Genomic DNA, 22,499 nt, shown 5'->3' with positions numbered 1-22,499 from the left:
TATTAAAACCTGCAGACAAACTGGTTACTGATTACACAAACATGCCCTTGGATTGCTCTACGTCAATGAGAATTTGACTTTTCCAATTTTTAGTGTAGTTTATTTCCATTTACAGTCACTCAAAGGTATGCTTCTTCCAGCAACCTTCTCTGGTTAATTCTCTGTACTACATGCTCATTTCTCTTTTTCCCCGTGTCCCTTTGACACTTTTTTTTGAATTTGTTCCAATTTGTGCACATTTTTATATATGTTTTCAAGATCGTCTTTGTCTCGTTTTGTGGTCTGCAACCTAAATTAGAGTGTGACTGCCATAAACTTAACCATGTTGTAAGTTTTCTTTTTATTCACAGATTTTTGGTTCATAGTGATTAGCTTATAATGATTACTTAGTGAAGGTTGCTAATGGAATTTTATTTAGCTTAAGTTGTATTCTGAGGCATTTTATCCAGTACATTTCCTGCTGCTGTGTATTTGGCCCCTTGAAAAAGTTGTCTTAACCTTGATAGCAGTTAATGGACTTCTCAGACACACCTTGTGAATAAGATTTTATTACATAATTGTTATTTTCTACATTTATTTACTCGTGTTTATCTTTTCGAAAGTGTGGAGATATATCTTAGAAATAATCCAAAGTTAGGGAAATAATTTCTATAATACCATGTACATACTTTGTGTAACTGTTGATTCATTTTTTATATAGTCTCATATTGGACTCACGTTACATAAATTTAGCATGACTTACAACCACATGGAACCTTAGAAAACTTAAAAGTTGGGAAATTATAAATGCTTAAAAATTTTGAATGTTATTGAGACTGTAGAATATATTTTAGAAATCAAGAGGCTATATGGTTTCCTTGTGTACTTTTGTTTTCTTAGAAGATTGAAATAAATTCATAAACTGAAATAGATGTTTATTTAAAATACATTTTTGAAAAATTAATTATATTAACATATGGGCTGGGCGCTGCGGCTAACGCATGTAATCCTAGCACTTTGGGAGGCTGAGGAAGGCGGATCTCTTGAGCCCAGGAATTTGATACCAGCCTGGGCAAAATGGCGAAAACCCTTTCTCTACAAAATGAGCCCAGGGAGGTTGAGGCTACAGTGAGCAGAGATGGCGCCACTGCACTGCAGCCTCACGACAGAGTAAGACTCAGTTTTAAAAAGCAAAAAATAGATGGTAGTGAGGTTTTAAGTTACTGTTTCTCCTTTAAATATGCCAGCTATATAATTTTAAATCAGAAAACACTAAAATGAAGCCTAAATTCATAACTAGTTTTAATAACTTAGTAGATTTCTGGTGTTTGGTTTCTTGAACCCTTCTTGGTTTTCTTTAAATTTGCATATTTGTGAAGTAATAGGAATGATACTATGGCCAGATACTGTTTAAGGCAAATCCCGGACTTGGTATAATTTAATCTGTAACTGTTTCAATGTATGTCTTTCAGACATGCAGGAGACAATATAATATATCCTTTTTTTCTTATTTAGTAATGCTACAGCCCTTTGACTATGATCCGAATGAAAAGAGTAAACACAAGTTTATGGTACAGACAATTTTTGCTCCACCAAACACTTCAGATATGGAAGCTGTGGTAAGTACAGAAGAAGAATTTATTTTGGGGAGTGGAGTTTAAACTGTGGGTTTTGTTCAGCAGTCAGTAGAAAAACTTAATTTCTAAAAACTAAAAGTTAAATTTAGATTTTTAAAGAACTGCCAATGTCTTCATTGTAGATAATCCTAACTTACAGAATGAAAGAATTTTTAAATAGTATTTTTTTTTTTAGAAACAATTTAGAAATGCTGCTACTGGCCTAGTGCAGTGGCTCACACCTGTAATCCCAGCCCTTTGGGAGGCTAAGATGGGAGTATCTCAAGCCCAGGAGTTCGAGACCAGCCCAGGCGACATGACAAGACCCTGTCTCTACAATAAAAAAAAAAAAAAAAAGTAAAAAAACCAACAGATGCCTGTAGTCCCAGCTACCCAGGAGGCTTGCTTGAGCCCAGGAGTGGCCACTGCACTCCAGCCTGGGAGACAGAATGAGACCAACTGGAAAAAGAGAAAAAAGAAAGAAATGCTGCTCTTAAGAAGAAAGTCCTGTGGTTGCTAGCGATATCATCGTGATTTTAATGGATGGTGATAGTAACTCTAGGATTATATATTCTGTGACATTAGCCAGTAACAATGGCAGGGTGATCAGTGAAGAGTGCACCAGTGTATTTTAGCCAAGCCAGGCAGCTACACTCATCTTTTAGCTGTCCCATGAGGTCAAACTTACTTACCATGATCATACCTCCTATGTCTCATTTTTGGTTTTGTTTATTTTTTAGTGGAAAGAGGCAAAACCTGATGAATTAATGGATTCCAAATTGAGATGTGTATTTGAAATGCCTAATGAAAATGACAAATTGGTAAGTAGGAAAATGTAAAAAAAAATTGAAGCTGTTGAGCGCTCAGTTCCTTTGATTAATTTTGCTTCTATTTTTGACCTTTGAGGTATGTGTGTTATGGCTCTTTCATGTCATAAGACTCAGTGGTTAAGTTTTAAAAAACTTGGTATACTTTTTTTTTTTTTTAAATAACATTTTGTTTATCCAAGAAGAAAGAAAGACTCACTTTTAGGTCTAGACTACATCCTGGAGAAGAATCCTTTAAGTATAGCAGATTTTTGTGGCGTAAACCACTACAGGTTCTTTTTTAGAATGAGACATGTATACATAATTTAAAAATACATATAAATTGCTTTTTGGCCATTATGTACCAGCAGTTTGGGGATAAAAAATTCACTTACACGGACAGTTTATTCCAGGTTTAGCTATTCCCAGGTATTTTGCTCACTTTTGTTTTTAGTCAAATCCATCTGATTGCATTCTTTAGTAAATAATTGTTATGCTGCTTACTCATTAGTGTAGGTCAAATACAATTTGGGGGACTGAGGGATATATGTGTTTATTTAAAAACAAACAAATAGTAGTCGGTGAATGTACAGAGTGGATTATAGTCACTTACCTTGTCCTTTTCCCTGTCTGGGTTGCAAATTTGAATCTTTCCCTATGGTAAGAGAGACTTGAAAGATAAGTTTTTTTGTGTGTGTATGTGACTTAATACATACAATAATATGGATAAATAGAATTGTTTGGCACGATTTGGTTACAGTCTGACATGACTACTCCCTTAATCTGGTGGCCATTTGCTCTATTGAAAAGTAAACATGCAGATTAAATACGTGGGCTCAGTTACTGTGTTTCTCTTTCAGGATAAGCAGAAATGAAAAGGTCTCTGGCAATTAGGTGTTGACCAAATTAGTTTTTGAATTTTAAAAATACCTCTTTTAAGTGATTTTTGAGGTATTTGCCAAAAGCAAAAACATGTGAACACGTATATTCTCTGTAAAGTGAGTGTTAGATGGCCTGTGTATGCTTCCCATTTAGAGGTTTTCTTTTTTGGCTTAGGCTGAGGGAAGCTAATAGCTTGCACAGCTCTTACTGTTGAAATCAAGAAAACAAAACAGCGTATTGTCTGGATTGACTTTTTTTAAAAAAACATTTGGATATTTTCTCACTTAGAGTTTTATGTCATTTTTTACAGTAATTCAGTCAGCATAAATCTGTCTTCTATCTGGGCTTCTGCTATGCTCTGGATAGCACACACTTTGAGATGTGTGAAAAGGATTGAGACCACAGGTATTTGATACTGCTGATTAAGAGTAGCTCTCACTGGTTTGGAAACCAAACCAGAAGTTGATGGGAATGATACAGTAATGACAGTTGAACCCAGCGATTTACCCATCTTGGGTGAAAAGAGCCGTTATGCCTACCTATTGGTCTAGCCCATAGTTATCCAAGAAAGTAGTTTTGGGTCTCTTTTAGCGCTTGAGCAAATACCGAATGGAGTTCCCAGAATCGCCTGTGGTGGAACTCGAGCAGCAGTAGTTTGAACCTGGAACCTTTTCAGAGCAGGTATTACTAGTAACCTGAAAGCTGTTAAGTAACTTCAAAGTACTCTAGAGAATATCTTGAGTCTGAGCCTTGATTAGCTAGGTGCTAATGTATTTTCACTAATTGGATTATCTGGACTTGTATATTAAATTGTAGGAAATATTTGCTAAAGATAATTTTTAAGAAGATTTATTTTGAAAAACTTGAGGCACCTAGAAGAGTAGGTAGGAGGAGTATAATGCACCTCTGTGAACTTATGAGCAGCTTTAACAATGACTAGTTTGTGGTTAAGCTTATTATATATAAATCCTATTACTTCTCATCTTAGGTATTGTTTAAGGCAAATCCCAGACATGGTATACTTTAATCTGTAACTGTTTGAATGTATATCTTTCAAAGTACTTTAAAAAAAGAGATAAAAGAGTTTTAATGACAATACTGTTACCATGCCTTTAAAAATTTAGCATATCCTTAATATCAGGCTATCCAGGCAGCATTAAAACTTGTCACAGATGTCATTAAAAAAATTTTTTTTCTGCAGTTTGTTTGAATTAGATGAAAATAAAGTCCAAATAGTTGTTCTTTTTTTTTTTGTTTTTCTTTGAGATGGAGTCTTGCTCTGTTGTTCAGGCTGGAGTGCAGTAGCACGATCCTGGCGCACTGCAACCTGTGCCTCACGGATTCAAGCAGTTCTCCTGCCTTAGCCTCTAGTAGCTGGGATTACAGGTGCACGCCACCACACCTGGCTAATTTTTGTATTTTTTGTAGAGACAGGCTTTTGCCAGACTGGCCTCAAAATCCTGACCTCAGGTGATCTACCTGCCTTGGCCTCCCAAAGTGTGCTGGGATTACAGGTGTGAGCCACCGCGCATGGCCGAGTCCAAATACTTCTGTTGGATGATATGTTTCTTAAATCTCTTAGTTTGTTGTTTCCTCTCTCTCTCTTTTTTTTTTTTTTTGCAAATTATTGAATGTTTTTATTATTAAACTATGTTTGCCTATAGACGTTCCCACAGACTTGATTTTGCTGATTCCATCCTTGTGGTCCCATTTAGCCTTCTTCCCCTGTCCCTGGTATTTCCTATGATTGAAAGTTTGAAATGAGTGGTTCTCATCCAGGGGCAATCGATTTGCTCCTCTAGGGACCGTGTTTGGAAACATTTTTGATTTTCATGACTGAGAGGTAGGTAAGGGTGCTACAGGTAACCTGTTTAGTGGGCAGAGGCCAGAGATGCCTTTCAACTTCCTGTGATGCACAGAACAGCCCCCACAACAAAGAATAATCTGGCTCAAAATGTCAGTAAAGTTGAGATTGAGACAATATGGCCTAGGTCTGTTAATTCATTTAAGATTGTCTGATGGTGATACTCTGTCATTCCTGCTTCATAACACTAGTTACAATACTTGTGTAAAGAGAAACTTGTGCTTATGTAATATTTGGTTATTAAGTGGTAGAGTTTAAAAAGGCAGAACAAATGCCAAAGTTTATCTTTAAAGGTTTTGAAAAATGAGTTGGTTTGTAAGCATCCCACCTCGTGATGTACAGTTGATCTTCCACTTTCCATCCTTTCTTTCTTCCCTCCCTGCTTCTATATTGATAAAACTCATGAATTTAAACATATTTGAGTTTTAACTCTTGGCAGTTAATTATTATTATTGGTGCTCAAGTTGCCTGGTAAGGATACTTTTCACATTGGTTCTTGAGATTTTTTGATCCTCATAGTCTTTGGTAATTTTCTTGTCTAATGTGGCAAGATTTTTCCAGGTTCAGACCTGGAAAGAAGCTCAGGACCATTTCAGTGGGAGATGGTATTTCAGGACTACAGTCGGCCGGGGCCCTGTGACAAAATTGATTTTTAATTTTGTCAAACTCTCTATTCATTTTTTTGACCAAGATGAGTGGAGGCCCATTTTTCATTTGAAGGTGCTTCTTCAAATGGTAAAATTTTAATGATAAAACAGCATATAGGATGATGTGGATCCTTTTATTTCTTGGGGTAATGATTGCATTTTATGGTTGGATTATGTTGGGTAATTCAAAATGTGCAAAATCCAATACTGATCCTGAGAAGAATGGGCAGGTACTTCTATGAACCGGCTGAAGTGGTGTTTCAGTATAGCAATAGATAAATATAACTTATGACGTTCATGGCTCACTGGCCTTGCCGTTATGATTTTTGATGGATGTTTTTGAATGTTTATAATTTACATTTCAAGTTTTACACATAAAATGAGACTTAAAGATTGTAATATATCACCATTTCAAATTTATGTAATTGGAACTTGCAAAAATTGTGTCTATACTATCTAGGCTGGAAGTGGCCTTAATTGATTAATGTGTATGTTAAAGAGACTAAAACACTGTGTTTTTATAAGGCAGTATTTCCCAGTGTATTAGGTTGGAAGCGTTCTGTAGTCAAGTGAGCTTGGAAAAATACTGTAAATGTCTCCAAGAGGAATCACATGTGTATCTGCCTATTAAAGGCTCTGAGAAAACTTAATGGTAAAGAAATATATTTAATCCAGTATTTTTTTTTTTATTTAGAATAACCTAATTAGGAAATGCCGATGTTCTGAAAAAATATACTTTGGGAAATACTGTTCCTGCCTAAACTCACTCTTGTAATATTAACTAACCTGCAGATTGTACAAGAAATGTTACATACCGAGAAATGTGTTGAAACTCAGTGCAACCTGGCACAGACCGAGTTCCATCTGGGTTGTTAATTGATTGTGTGACTTTCAAGTTATCAATTTAATGTTGCATCTCATCTTTTATAGAAAATATGAAATCTTAAGGTACCAAATCTGAAGTCTTATGATAGCACAAAATATATAAGAAGTTTTTGTTTCTAATAATTAAGGATAAAACCTTTTATATCTGTCTAAAGATAAATAACAGAACATCTCTTTCTTAATATTTTATTCATGTGGTAATAAGACCCTATTGATAATTGTATCCTGCTGTTTCTAGGTCAATATTCTTTATAGGTGAAGTTGATAAAACTGGTTAAAAAAATATTTTTGACATGTTGGTTTCTTTCTAGTATCTGTAGATAAAATTAGTAGTTAATATTCGTTTTCTTTGTTTAGCATGAAATTTGGCTCTTTGGAAATTAGGACATTATTGGATAGTGTGATACACAGTTTGTTAATTTACTTCAGATGAATTGATAAAATGCTATATGACGCTGAATCCTGACTTACACAATTGCTGAAATATGACACTCCCTTATTCAAAGAAAATACATTTCTAAATGTGCAAGATGAACAAAAATGTTTTGAAAACTTGATGTATTTTTTAAAAGTATAGAGTGGAAAATATACTTTTTATCTTACAGTTAAGATTGTGATACAGAGAATTCTTTGAGATCTTTCGATCTTTTAGTTTATTAGTATGTTGTAAAAAGTGTGTTAACTTAAGCAAAATCAGTTTAATTTTTAACTGCATTGCTGGTAACAGCTTAGGATTTAACATAGAACTCTGGATGGCATTTGTATTTTTTGTTCAGCTTTATTTAGTGTTTAGAGCAGTGGAGAAGTTCATAGGGGTTCTTTACACCTTTATTTTTTGTTTCAATATATGCATACATTATTAAATGATCACCACAATCAAGCTGATTAACATATCAATCACCTCAGATAAGCACCATTTTTATGGGTCACATTTACTTTAGAGAGTCGATCAAAATTTCATTTTTGGTAGTCAACTTAGAAAAATTTGGTTAGTGTTGAAAACAGATTCTGCAATAGCTATCACAATTGTTGATGCACTCTCCTCAGATACTGTAGAGGTAACAAGTCTTGAACTTCATGATTTTTTTTTAGTGTGTCTTAACCCCACTTCCTCACTTCCCCAGCCCCTCTTCCTGTATCCTTGTGCAGAAAGAAGTACACTGGTATTTAAGTACTGTATTAGTCTGTTCTCACATTGCTGTAAAGAAATACCTGAGACTGGGTAATTTATAAAGAAAAGAGGTTTAATTGGCTCACAGTTCTGCAGGCGTACAGGCAACATGATGGCTTCTGTATCTGAGGAGGCCTCAGGAAACCTCCAGTCATGGTGGAGAGCAAGGGGGAGCAGATGCCTCACATGGTAGGAACAGGAGCAAGAGAGAGCGAAGGGGCAGTGCTACACTCTTTTTAACAACCAGATCTCATGAGAACTCTATCATGAGAACAGTACCACGAGGATGGTGCTAAACCATTCATGAAGGACCCACCCCCATGATCCAGTCACTTCCCACCAGGCCCCACCTCCAACACTGGAGATTACAATTTGACGTGAGATTTGCCAGGGACACAGATCCAAACCATATCAAGTGTGTTGTATACATATACCCCACTTGTTTGAGGATTTTGATCTTTTTACGGATGCTGTTCATTCTTGGGTGTTTACGTTTTTGGAATGCAGTGAAAAAGTATGATGTTATTTTGTTGATTTCCTTAGACTCTTTAGGACCTTGATACTGAGTATATAAGTAAGGAAAGATTGAAGTTTTGTGTTCATCTTACAGGGTAAAAAAATGGAGCCAACTTTAGAATCACAGTGACTGAGTTCATATTTTTATTTTTATAGTTTAAATAAATCATTTATTTGTGACAAAACAATTCTCATTTATTTGAACCATCACTAAAGTGTGGGCTACTTTTTGGGATATAGCTCTGATTTGGATTATAGATAAGGTGCCCCAGGAAACTTAGGAACCCTTTTATTTTAGAACAAAAGGACTCTTAGTATTTTTTTCCTGGATAATAAACATAAGCAAATACCATCCTTAAGCACACTGAGCTGTGTCGTTACCCTAGTCCTCGGGATCAGCAGGTGTGTGCCAATACATTTCATTTTGTTAATGACCCCTAGTGTCTTCAGTTGAGTTATTGTCAGTGCTAGTACTGAAAGCCATTCAGCATGTTCCGTGTATTGTTGACAGCTGGAGGCACATGATACGAAAGTGCTGACTATTGTACAAAATAGGGTTCTTTGAATTATTAGCTCTGTTCGGATTGTCAGCTCTGTATTATGAAATACGTAATGTCCAATTAGTGGTAGTGGTTATTTTTTAAGGATCAGATGTGGTTTTATTATTTTTGAAGTTTTATGACCTATTCAGTTCTTTGTGTTCACTTCTAAAAAATTTTCGAGGCCTTAACACTGACATTTTCTGAATTTCTTAAATGTATTGCATTTCATTTATGTCCTCCATCTGACATTTGAAGGTGACATATTTTCTAGAAAAAAATACTGGTTTGTTTTAATGAAGACTGAGGGGCTGTAAAGAACAGGGATGTCAGGGGTCTTATTATAAAGACATTTTATGGTTGAATATACATTATTTTCTGTTGAGACAGAGAACAAATGGGATATCAGTAAGTATAATTAAGGAATCCCTTTCCTGCTTGTTTGTATAATACAGTATTGCTTTTATCTATTAAAGAAATTTGAAAAGAAAGGAAGAGAACTATGGAGTTAATGGTTATGTGAGTCTTTAAGTGTGTTTATTGGCCCGGGATGTGTGTGAGGGCGTGAGTGTATTAGGGGATAGACTTTAAGTACAAGAGAGGTTTATAAAATTGTTCAGATTGAGTGTTATCAAAGGTAAGAAGACATGAAGGTGCTTGTTTTTCAGATTATTGACAATTATTAATTAGTAAAAAACATTAAAAGCCACAAAGAATTAGATGGTATTCATTTTAAAACAATGTAAGGCTGGTATAAATTTTAATGAAGTATGTACATTTATTAGGTGCACATAATGCCATTAGATTATAACTAATTTTGTTTGGGAAATATAAAAAGCGAGTTCAGAAAGTACTTTTGCTTTAACATAGCTATTACTTACTAGTATCGTTTCTTATGCATTAATGCATTTTTATGAAGTGTTAATGTTTTAGAGCCTAATGGTTTCTGTGTTAGTCATTCCCAATATCATGCAGAAGAAATCAGAGTTCGGTGAGAATCTGAGAATATGTTTCCCATGCCATCTCAGGGTATAACTCCACCAGGGAATGCTCCGACTGTCACTTCAATGAGCAGCATCAACAACACAGTTGCAACACCCGCCAGTTATCACACGAAGGATGACCCCAGGGAACTCAGTGTGTTGAAACAGGAGAAACAGAAGGTTTGTTATAGGGAGCTAACAGACTTAGGAGTCTACTAGTGTTAATGATTAAGTTAAAAATGTAGATATCTAGCAGATAAGTGGTATTGTGTGTGTGTTATATGAAGTAGATAGAATTGAACTATGCCTAAAATTACAATAAAACCACAAAGCACTTAAAAATCTTGCACACAAACTACTCTGTTCTAAAAAACTTCTGAACTTACTAAAATCTCAGTAGTGAGCAGGACAGTATAAGTGTGAACTTTACGAAGTTAGTGTAATTTTTTTCTTTGAGATTTGGGGGGCGTACTCTTTTTTTTTTTTTTGAGACGGGGGTCTCACTCTGTCACCCAGGCTGAATTCTCCCTCCTTAGCCTCCTCAGTAGCTGAGACTACAGGCATGTGCCACCATGCCTGGCTAATAATTTTTCTGTTTTTTTGATGGAGGTGGGGTTTCACCATGATGGCCAGGCTGGTCTCAAACTCCTGACCTCAGGTGATCCGCCTGCCTTGGCCTCCCAAAGTCCTGGGATTACAGGTGTGAGCCACCACACGTGGTCAACCCTACAGTTTTAGCAGATTGTTTATACTTTGATTTGCTTTTGCATATGATATGCATTACTAAGGCTTTAAAAAATTACTGTTTAAATGTTTAATACTTTTTTGTTTTTGTGATTGGGAATAATTTACTTCTGGGAATCATGATCCTAGAGAAACAGTAAATTGTTGTTTAGGGTGGGAAAAAAATTTCAGGTAACCTTGTTACTTAAATCCCGTCTAATTCATAGGTTAAACCCTTAATTCTGCCTCTCACGGTTTATGACAGTACTCTTGACTTTAGCCTCTTAACTCCTTTTATGTGTGTCTTTATCCATCACTCATGTTAGTTGTAAGACTGTAGCCCCACGTTTATGTCCTTTTTCTCCTTTGTTCTTCCCAAGGCTTCTTTGCAAACTTGTTCTTGTATTTCCAATTCCTAGTTCCCTCTTTTTCTAATTAAACCCCAGTAGAAATACTTGGAATATTAGAACTGAAATTCTGATGGTCGTTAGAAAAGAATAAAGAAGTACAGTCATGCATCTCTTAAGGATGGGAATATATATTGAGAAATGCGTTGTTAGGTGATTTGTTGTATGAACATCATAGAGTGTGCTTAAAAAAACCTGTGTATGGTATTGCCTGTTGTTCCTAGGCTACAGACTTGTGTAGCCTGTGGCTGTACTACAGTGGTAAGTATTTGTGTATCCAAACAATCTATAGCAAGCTCTTTCAACCTGCAGCCTGCTACCCACATGTGGCCCAGGATGGCTTTGAATCCGGCCCATCGCAAATTCATAAATATTCTTAAAACACTATGAGATTTTTTTTGGTGATTTTTTTTTTTTTTTTTTAATAGCTTATTAGCTATTGTTAGTGTTAGTGTATTTTATGTGTGGCCCAAGACAATTTTTCTTCCAGTGAGGCCCAGGGAAACCGGAAGATTGGACACCTGTGACTATACACAGAAAAGGTGCAGCAAAAATATGGCATAAGAGATTAAAAAAAAATCGTATACCTGTATACTGTGAATGGATTTTGCAGAACTGGGTCTGCAGTTTCGGGTGGGTCAGTGAATGAGTGGTGAGTGAATGGGAAGGCCTAGGACGTTACTATACACTGTAGACTTTATAAACACTGTACACTTAGGCTACATTTATTAAAATTTTTTTCTTTAATAGTCTTAGCTTTGTGTAACTATTTTCATAAACTCTAAAATTAAAAATTTTGATATAACCTAAAGCACAAGCACAGTGTAGAGATACATAAAAATATCTTTTTTATGTCCTTATTCTATAGGCTTTTTAAAATTTTTTAAATAAGATTTTTTAAAAAACTTTTTTTGTGAAGACTAAGACACGGCACACACATCAGCCTAGGCCTACACAGGGGCGGAATCATCAGTATCACTGCCTTCCATCTCCACATCCTGTCTTACTGGAATGTCTTCAGGGACAGTAACACGCATGGAGGTGTTATCATCTGTGATAACAGCGCCTTCTGGAATACCTCCTGAAGGACCTGCCGGAGTCTGACTTAGAGTTAACTTTTTGTTTTCATAAGTAGAAGGAGTACATTGTAAAATAAATGATAAAAAGCATAGCACAGTAAATACATAAACCTGTAACATAGTCATTTATTACCAAGTATTCTGTATTGTACATAAATCATATGTGTGATACTTTTATATGACTGGAGTACAGTATGTATATTTACACCAGCATCACCACAAACATGTGAATAATGTGTTGTAAGACCTCACTAGATAATAGGAATTTTTCAGTGTCATTATAATTGTATGGGAACACTATCGTATGTACGGATCATCATTGACCAAAACATCATTATACAGTGCGTGACTGGAGAACTCATAGATGGAAGATTACTGCAGGTAGGCTAAATAGTGGAAAATGGACAAGGTTGGTTTATTGTTTTATTTTAGTTGATACACACCTTGACTTTCCAGCTTATTCTAAATTGCAGTGTTAAATGTAAGGGACTATGCATCAATTTACTAAGAGTCACAGCATGTTGAATCCCTCTAGTTTGCTTGTTTCATGGTTCTCAGAAGAACCAGTCTTCTCTTTCTGGACCAGTTTGAAGCAACTCTAAAGAAACAAGCTGTTTTATTGGAGCCAAACCTCACTATTAGAGGTCCTGAATGGAAGCATATACTTAAAGTTACACCTGCTTAATTTCTTCCATCAGGCTGTTCAGATTGTCACTCCACGCATGACTCAAACCCCACCCTTCCATCACACTTCCCCCATTTTTAACTCCCAACTAAGATTAATATGCTATATTACATATACATATGTAGCATATGTATATGTAAATAGATTTTCTTGCACCTATTATGTATGTTGACTGGTTTGTAAGGGGCCTAGCTAGTATGTGATATAACTTACTGGGCACACTTTTGAAGTGTGTTTCAGCTTCACTGTATTCTTTGCATTCTAGTTTCTTTATGCTCCACAAATTGGTTATCATTTATTCTCCTTTTTGTTATAAAAGTAGTATAACTTTTTTTTTTTTTCTTGAGACGGAGTCTTGCTCTGTTGCCCAGGCTGGAGTGCAGTGGCACGATCTCGGCTCATTGCAAGCTCCGCCTCTGGGATTCACGCCATTCTGCTGCCTCAGCCTCCCGAGTAGCTGGAACTACAGGCGCCCATCACCACACCCGGCTAATGTTTTTGTATTTTTATAGAGACAGGGTTTCACCATGTTAACCAGGATGGTCTCGATCTCCTGACCCCGTGATCCGCCCTCCTTGGCCTCCCAAAGTGCTGGGATTACAGGCGTGAGCCACCGCGCCTGGCCGAGTATAACATTTTTAAGAGAACATTTTAAGAAAAATCTAATTGTATTTGCTTAAATTCTAACCTAATTACAAGTCTAATTCTATTAGAATTAGAAACATCTAAATCTAATTCCAATCTAGTTATCTTTTTATGGAATATCTTCTTATGGATGTGTTATTTAAAATTGGAAAGAATGGAAAGCTGCCCATCAAATGCTTAACAAAAGTGAAATGTTTAATTTTGGCAAGGCATAGAATAGAATATTTAATGATACGTCATTTAAAATGATTATTAAAATGCATATAAATGAATAAGCAAATATGTATGCCCAATTTTATAAAATGTGTGTGGAAAAATAGTAATGTAAATAATAGTTTTGTTGATTTCATGAGATTATGGGAAATGAGTTTTTCCCTTCCCCTCATAATTTAAAATTTTATGCGATGTAAAGAATTTAAAAACAAAAATCTAGTTGTCAAGAGCTTGATGATCTTTGTTTTAGTTTTTTTTCTCTTTGGTGTTGACCCCATGTATGTCTTTTTATCCCCCTTTTGGAGACAGAGTCTCACTCTCACCTCGGCTGGAGTGCAGTGGCAGGATCTCGTCTCATTGCAGCCTCCACCTCCTAGGCTCAAGCCACCTCAGCCTCATGAGTAGCTGACATTAGAGTTGCACACTACCATGCCTGGCTAATTTTTAGAATTGTTTTTTGTAGAGACAGGGTCTCCCTCTGTTGCTCAGGCTGTTCTTGAATTCCTGGGCGCAAGCAGGCCACCTATCTCGGCTTCCCAAAGTTTTGGGATTACAGGCATGAGACATGGTACCCTGCTTCATCCTCTTAAGTTTTTCGTCAATTTTCTGGAATGGGTATGATACCTTTTCCCAATTCTTAACCGAAACCTAGAAGTTCTTCTGTTGCCATATTGGTGGCCATTGCCACCTCCTTTATAAAGGAAGTCAGTGTGCCAACTTCATTATCAAAAGTTGGATTTGTGTTAGGATAGAATTTGACCACACTGAAAATCATTTTGAAATGAGTTCTAACTACTATTAAGGAAAATAATAGGAAAATGTATTGGCAGGGTAAGATATATCTGAAGCAGTGTTTTAATAGTAGAGGTGGCTATTATTAGATTGGGGTGGAAGAGATTGGGGTGAAGAACAAAAAAGCTGGCAAGAGAAAAACTCAGAGAAAGAATTGAAGTATGCTTCTTTAATTTAAACTTTTCTTAACTGGGAAGCTTGAAGAAAAATGGAAGAATCTGCCGACAGGTCAAATACATACTGTTGTTGATTAGAACCTCATTATAAATTTTCATTTTTAAATAGATTTTACATGGATTTAGGCATAGTAATCAAATCACATCCCCTTCATAAGAAGAACAAGTTTTGCCCTTTGAGCAAACAATCTGTTTATACTTAATATAAATTTGGCAGCTGGGATGGTGTGGTAGGTGTGCAGCCTCTGATAAATCTTATAAAATGAGTATTGTGGAATGCCATAAAGTTGATTTTGTACATGTCTTTGTTAGCAGTTTATAGCTGAAAAAGCAGATTTTATCTAAAATTATTTTAAAGCAAGTTAAAATTTAATTAAAATGAAAAAACTTGTTACACTAATACTGCTACTATGTGTGGTGACATAAATGCTGTTAGAGTGAAGGATGTTGGGGTACTTTAGACCACAGGCTGAAGAATATGTAGATGCTGTCATAGATGTTTATCTCCAGGCCTTCAAGACTAACTTCAAATGGTTCAGTGTTGGTTAGGATTAAGATTTTGGGGCTCATAGTCTTCAGAGCATGCTAATTTTTACTGTGATGTTGAATCATGTGAATTAAAGCAAACAGCATTACTAAGATGATAATAGAAGTTAGCTTTTTTGGCATGTTTTTTCTTAGGTAGTTTCTAATTTTATTGGAATGATTGCAATAATATCCCCCTACGCCCCAGAACCTTATTTGAATTGCAGAACCAGAGCACGGAAAATGACCTTCGTATTTGGATTTTGTTGACGTCAGTCATTCAGCATACTGTGGTTGAATAACTGCTCTTGACCAAAGTGCTGGTATTAGGGGTAAATACAAAGAGAGATGGCTCTTGCTCTCCCAGCCTTTGAAGTGTTATAGGAAAGAACTTGAACAATAATTATTAAGATACGTAATAAAGTGCTATGGTAGACGTACATGCCAGCGGTTATGGGAATAGAGGGAGTGGGCTCGTTATTTAGACTAATTTGACTGCTGACATGTACTGATTTAGGCCTTTTAAAGAGTTTTTCATAAACAAAGATGTAGAATTTATGTTTTTGTTTGTTTAAAACCTGTAAGAAGATTTGGTAAAAAAAATCTCAATATCTTTGTAATACAGAATGACATGGAACCTAGCAAAACTGTTCCACTGAATGCATCTAAACAAGATGGACCTATGCCAAAACCACACAGTGTTTCACTTAATGATACTGAAACAAGGAAACTAATGGAAGAGTGTAAAAGACTTCAGGGAGAAATGATGAAGCTGTCAGAAGAAAATCGACACCTGAGAGTAAGTTCTGTTGGTTGAAAATAAGTTGATTTAAATGAAGGTATAGGACATGTGAGTGTTATTAGGCCATTTTAGCAATTAGTTTTTAAATTTATCCTTGGTCAGTTCTTTCTTGTTTTCCCCAATTTGATTATGTCCTGACCTTTGCTCCCCACCCTACTCCTCTCTTAAAAGTCTTCCTGTGGTTTCTCATTGCCACAAGTTCCTTACCTTAGCACGCATTCTAATCCTTTGTGATCTGGCCTGCAGCATTGCCAGCTTCAGCTCTTGTTTCTCCTGTCCTTCTCATTTTGTGCCCCAGTCACACTGAACTAGGATTGTGTTGTCCCACATCATAGCCATTAGTCACCTAGGACTGTTGAGCACTTGAAATGGGATTTGTTCAAATTGAGCTGTGCTGTTGAGTGTAAAATACTGATGTTGAAGAGTTAGTACAGAAAAAGGTAAATTTTTCTTTTTTTAATGGTTACATACTGAAATAGTAGTTTGGGTATATTGGGTTGAATTGAATATATTATTAAAATGAATTTTACACATTTCTTTTTACTTTTTAAATGTACTATTGGAAAATTTAACGTTACATATGGGGTCACATTTGAAGCTCACATATTGGCGTGGGGCAGCGTTGGGCTGGAGTATGCTGGAGAAGCATCTGTTTATCACCCCTCTTTTGCTTTAGTGTCAGCTCTTCACTGTGACTGGAAAGGCTCAGAACCCTGTCCCTCCCGACACAGCACATACACATATTAATGTCTTGCTACTATATTCTTGTTGATTTTTCAGTATAGCGTTTGCTGGGACCCTCTCCAAAAGAAAAAAAAATCGATTTGTCCTGTCTGCTTTGTGCCACCACTATGCCGATTGCATTCTTCTGCTCTTGTTAGAGGCCTTTCTCCCTCTAGTGGGCAGTAATTTCCTTGGGGACAGGGGCAGTGTTTCATTTCTCTCTGCATTCACCGTGCATGCGTGTAGTAGTCATATATTTGATTGAATAAATGGATGGTGAAGGAGGACTGATTTGAATATGTGTGACATTTATGAATAATACTTATCTTTGACAAGTAGTTGTTTCAAGACCTGAATTCCTATATGTTGCTCTTTAGGCTTTGTCTGAAGCTCTTTGCAGCAACGTAGATGATACAAAAATATATGTAACTAAAATAAGCTAAATGATGGGAGTTATTTGATTATTCCTTTTGTTAGGTGTATATAGGAACTGCACTCTGAACACTGTATCTTAAGTCGATCTGTGAACTCCTTTGCTGAAATGCTTTTAAAGTGAATTTTTGTGTCTCTTCATGTTTGATACTTCATAGTACCCCCTTGAGGGGTACCCCTCTGCTTCCAAGTGCTTGTCTGGATAGTGGGGAGAATATCTTTATTTCACACCTACACACCATGGATCTTTTAAAGGATTTTGTTGGTTACTTTTACTTGATCTGCCATGACTTCCATAGTTCTGTTCTTTGATAAAGATGTGCTCCTTAGGGTGCTCAATAGATTTCTTTCAAAAGCCACTGTTTACCTCTGGCATGGAGGGGAGAGTGTAAACAGTAGGAGTGACAGGTGGGGCAGGTCTGGAAAATAGGAAGAATGAACCAGGGAAGTGAGAGAGATATTATTCCAGGTTTCTGCTCTTTGTATGCTAATGTTCTGTATGAGATTTTATTTGAGAGATGATTCTGCTGTTGGAAAAGTAAAACAAAAAAGCTGTGCTGGGCACGGTGGCTCACACCTGTAATCCCAGCACTTTGGGAGGCCGAGGTGTGTGGATCACCTGAGGTCAGGAGTTCGAAACCAGCCTGGCCAACGTGGTGAAACCCCTGTCTCTATTAAAAATACAAAAATTATCTGGGTGTGGTGGCGGGTGCCTGTAAGCCCAGCTACTTGGGAGGCTGAGGCAGGAGAATCACTTGAACCTGGGAGGCAGAGGTTGCAGTGAGCGAGATCACACTGTTGCACTCCAGCCTGGGCAATAAGAGCAAATCTCAAAAAAACAAAACAAAATAAAACAAAAACCTTGGAGACCCACTGGCTTACAGAATTTCAGACCCTTTAGCATTTTATACACAGGGCCATCATAATTTTTTGCCATGTTAACTTTCTTGCTCCTGTCTGTTCACTATCCGTTTTAATTCCCCTAGCCCTGTGGTTCTTAATTCACACTGCATGTGAATCACCTAGTGAGCTTTAAAAAGTTACAGTTTACCAGGCCTTCCCAAGACCTAATGAATCAGAATCACAGGAGTATTAAAAGTTCTGTAGATGTTTGTGATGTGTAGCTGAAACCGAGAATTACTACTGTTTTTATATAGAACTAATTAGCATGAGACCAAAAAAACCCAACTCCAGAAAATCCAGTAATGCAAATAAAACTGTGCCATTAGGTGTACTCTTTTAGTTAGTGTTTATTTATAAGCACAATAAAACAATCATGGGAGAAAATATTGCCTTGCACTGAAAAAAGTAAACTGTCCTGCCATTCGTCAGATTGGGTAAGAGACACAGATAAAGACAACTGCATAGTTAACAGGTCTTAGTATTTTTCCCAAGGTTCACATTGCACACAGTGTTGTAACAACCTCCTGCCTGGAGTGACTTCTGCTTTCTTCTGAGAAACCTTGTCCTCTAAGGACATAGTGCTGTGTGAAGCCATGTCAGCAAGGAGGAAGCAGCCCACTCTGGACTGGAGGATCTGTCGTTGTGACACAGAGAAGCCCCCTCAGTTTCCATTCCAGGTGCAGAGCTTCAGATAAGGGTTTCCTACATACATTTCTCATCTAAATTTGTAGTTCCTGAAGAAACAGTATTCTTTCTCTGCTTTGCAGTCCAGACCTGGTGCTATCCCTTTACACACAGCCCTCTGCTTTGCTTTGATCATGTGAAAACACTGTTCCTTAAATTTCACGCTAAACCGTTTCCTTCCCCCAAAATTCTGTGATAACCGTATCTCTGTTTTTGGCAAGAATACCCTCTTGTGCCTCTGCTGTTTCGGTTCCTTAGTTGCAGTAGGTCAGTAAACCCAACTGGCAGACTACGGGTCTGGTAGTTTTTGACTGGGCTAGGACAGATGTAACTGATTTTAAATACCATGGGCCACCTTGGAAGTACTCTTCTTTAATTATGTTTTTAGTGGAATTAAAATAAAAGGTAAATATAGCCATATCTGACTTTTATTTTTTAGGAATACATTTCTCAGCTCCAGTTTTAAAAAATCAGTGTTATTGAGGTATAATTTATATCCCATGGAGACACCCACTGTGAGCGTACAATTCACTGAAATACAGAACTTGATAACTGTCACTGTAGGTCAGTTTTAGAATGTCCATCACCCCCGGAAAGTTTCCTTATGTGGTTAGCAGTTAATCCCTGTTTCTGTCCCCAGCCATAGGCAACCACTAATCTACTTTCCGTCCCTATAGATTTTTAGCTCCAGTAGTCTCATTAGTATGCTTGTTTTTAAAAACCTCTTTTGTGTGTTTGTTTTTTTCCTAGGATGAAGGTTTAAGGCTCAGAAAGGTAGCACATTCGGATAAACCTGGATCAACCTCAACTGCATCCTTCAGAGATAATGTCACCAGTCCTCTTCCTTCACTTCTTGTTGTAATTGCAGCCATTTTCATTGGATTCTTTCTAGGGAAATTCATCTTGTAGAGTGAAGCATGCAGAGTGCTATTTCTTTTTTTTTTCTCTTGACCAGAAAAAGATTTGTTTACCTACCATTTCACTGGTAGTACGGCCCACGGTGACCATTTTTTTGTGTGTACAGCGTCATATAGGCTTTGCCTTTAATGATCTCTCACGGTTAGAAAACCCAATAAAAACAAACTGTTCGGCTCCTGGACAAATTGTATAGTACCAGATCATCACTAGCAGATGTCAGTTGCACATTCAGTCCTTTATGAAATTCATAAATAAAGAATTGTTCTTTCTTTGTGGTTTTAATAAGAGTTCAAGAATTGTTCAGAGTCTTGTAAATGTTATTTTAATAATCCCTTTAAATTTTATCTGTTGCTGTTACCTCTTGAAATATGATTTATTTAGATTGCTAATCCCACTCATTCAGGAAATGCCAAGAGGTATTCCTTGGGGAAATGGTGCCTCTTACAGTGTAAATTTTTCCTCCTTTACCTTTGCTAATATCATGGCAGAATTTTTCTTATCCCTTGTGAGGCAGTTGTTGACTGAGTTTTTCATCCTTACAATCCTGTCCCATGGTATTTAACATAAAAAAAAATAAAACTGTTAACAGATTCTTGCTCGATAGCTTGTCTGTGTCTGTCGTGTTATTAGAGGGGAGTCCACTATATATGGTCACTTGAAATTATGATGCAAAGGTTTGTCTTGCATTGAAACCCTCTCGGATATTACAGTGTTTTTAATTGAAAGTCCTAATTCTGTTCAGGAAAGGAGTTGATTAAATTTTGAGGTACTGCTGGTATTTTGGGAGATTATAACCAGTTTGTTTTCAAGATAACGGAAAATAAGGTCCATGAGAATAGAAGTTACATGATTTCAGTGAGCTGACGTGTACAGCATGGCTGTGCTCCATCTGATTTTTACCCCATTCTAAGTTCTGAGAGTATGTTCTCAAGGAAGATTTAACTCTCCTTGGTTTTAAAGTGCTTTTTAACCAGCCTAGTAAGTCTTACTACTTTTCATAATATTTCATAATAGTTAAAAGTAGGTGTTTTTTCCTGCCCAATTTGGCACTCAAAATAATGTTCATTATGGAAGTTTGGTAATACTGAGCAAGCCTGTGGAATTTTCTTTATGAAAAATGATTTTGTCCTTTGCAAATGTTAAACCATGTGAAACACATTTTCAGTATAAGTATGTGTTACAGGGTCTGATATTTCCTGCACTTAGGTTTGTCCTGTGTCTTCATTTATTCTTACTAGGATAGAAAATGTTGGAATCAGAAAATAGATCCAGTTTTTAGCTACATACAATCTAGTACAAGTGATTTTTTATTCTTAAACATAGGTGTTATTTTTTTAAAAGATGCGCTCTACCTGAAAAGGAAATTGGATTTTAGAACTGGATGTGGTGAAGTATTTTAGGCCCAGATCTGTGTACACATTTTATAGAAGAGTGAAGTATTCTGAAGTATTTTGGTTGCCTTTTCATTTCAACTGTGTTTTGAATTTGTCAGATGATACATACATTGTGTTACTGTGTGCTGTGGTATCTTTTATAAAACCTCTTGCTTGTGTGCAAGTTGCTAAAAAGAAACACAAGTAATGCCTATCCATTACTAGCATGCTATGCTGCAGGTCATATTTCCATTGCTATATGCTTTACTGTTTTTGTGAAAATCCCCCCCTCCCCTTTTCCGGTAACTGGAAAAGCATGCTAAAAAGAGTCTTATATTTTCACCCCATAAATGGAGAATCAGTAATTCCTTGGCTTAAAGCTCTTATGTAATCAGTATTATTGGTGATAAATAATCAAGTTTGGTATCTCATAGCGATCTTTTTTTTAAAGAAATGAAGTTCTTGAAAATTTAGCCAAATTCCATTTTATGGGAATGCTCCTTAGAATTCATTTTGTTCAGTCCCTTTGTTTTATAGTTGAGAAATCTGAGGCCTTACGAAGGTTAAGAGAACTTTCCCCATGTCTCACAGGTAGGTAGAGGCAGAGCTGGAACTAGAAATCTGTTCTGTTGACTCCAGCTCAGTGTCTTTTCTGATAACTTGAAAATTGTCTTAGTTTGAGAGATGGCTGAAATAATGAACATAAAATGCTATTTATAATAACAAGTATATGTGACATTTCCTATTGTAAGACTACTGCCGGCTTACTGTTGAATAGTTTGGTTATAGTGTTTAGGCTAGACATGCTTCCCACATTGGTAATAAATAACATTACAAAATACAATGTATTTTTAGGTAGGCATTGTATAAAATGCATTATGCCATGGTTGCTTTTGAGATAGATTGTAGTCTGGGTAGCATCTTTAAAATGTATGTGGGCTTAACTGTTGTTCATATCAGGAGATGCTCTGATTGTATAGATGAGACTGTTTCTGTTATTTTTATTGCTGTATGAAATGTGATCAGATTATTTTACTACCAACAGTTATAGTTTGAAACTGTGTTAGTTGACTGATAATATGATAATATAGAGATTAAATTGTCTTCATTCCTTACATGGTTAGAAGTTTTTGCTTTATCTCCCTGCTTACTTGTATATGTAAGCATGAGGGAAATACACTGTTGATAATACTGAAATTACAGTCAAGTAACTAAGGCCTTAAGTTCGTATGTGACACTGAATGCACTAGCTTCCTTTGTTCTATGACTAATGTACCTTAACTTCCCTCATTCTTGTATTTACAAGATACTAAGAAGTTATGTTCTGAGTGTGTGGTATGTTCCCTTAAAAAAAAATGACACTTGGAAGAAAAATGTATGAAATTCAGAAATTCCGATCAAAGAAAAGTAATTTTCTCTCTTTCTTTCTTTCTTTTCTTTTTTTTTTTTTTTTTTTGAGACAGAGTCTTGCTTTGTTGCCCAGGCTGGAGTGCAGTGGTGCGATCTCACCTCACTGCAGCTTCTGTCTCCT

General features: G+C 36.4%; 1 protein-coding gene across 2 annotated transcripts in view; it reads left to right on the top strand.

Moving 5' to 3' along the window:
- VAPA (VAMP associated protein A) overlaps nt 1-22,083 on the top strand; it is a 42,538-nt gene extending 20,455 nt beyond the window's left edge. The window contains exons 3-7 of one of the 2 annotated variants that reach the window (XM_025364980.1): nt 1,495-1,598; nt 2,336-2,416; nt 9,934-10,068; nt 15,759-15,932; nt 19,428-22,083. In XM_025364980.1, coding sequence (XP_025220765.1) covers nt 1,495-1,598; nt 2,336-2,416; nt 9,934-10,068; nt 15,759-15,932; nt 19,428-19,586 — 653 coding nt within the window. In that variant the 3' untranslated portion in view covers nt 19,587-22,083. The remainder of the gene's footprint in view (nt 1-1,494; nt 1,599-2,335; nt 2,417-9,933; nt 10,069-15,758; nt 15,933-19,427) is intronic. The other variant, XM_025364981.1, reaches the window with a different exon arrangement.
- Nucleotides 22,084-22,499: the final 416 nt, after the last annotated feature.

The sequence above is a fragment of the Theropithecus gelada genome, chromosome 18, assembly GCF_003255815.1.
Source record: "Theropithecus gelada isolate Dixy chromosome 18, Tgel_1.0, whole genome shotgun sequence".
Taxonomy (NCBI): Eukaryota; Metazoa; Chordata; class Mammalia; order Primates; family Cercopithecidae; genus Theropithecus; species Theropithecus gelada.
The sequence above is the reverse complement of the archived record's forward strand: the minus strand, read 5'-3'. Positions and strand labels throughout refer to the sequence as shown.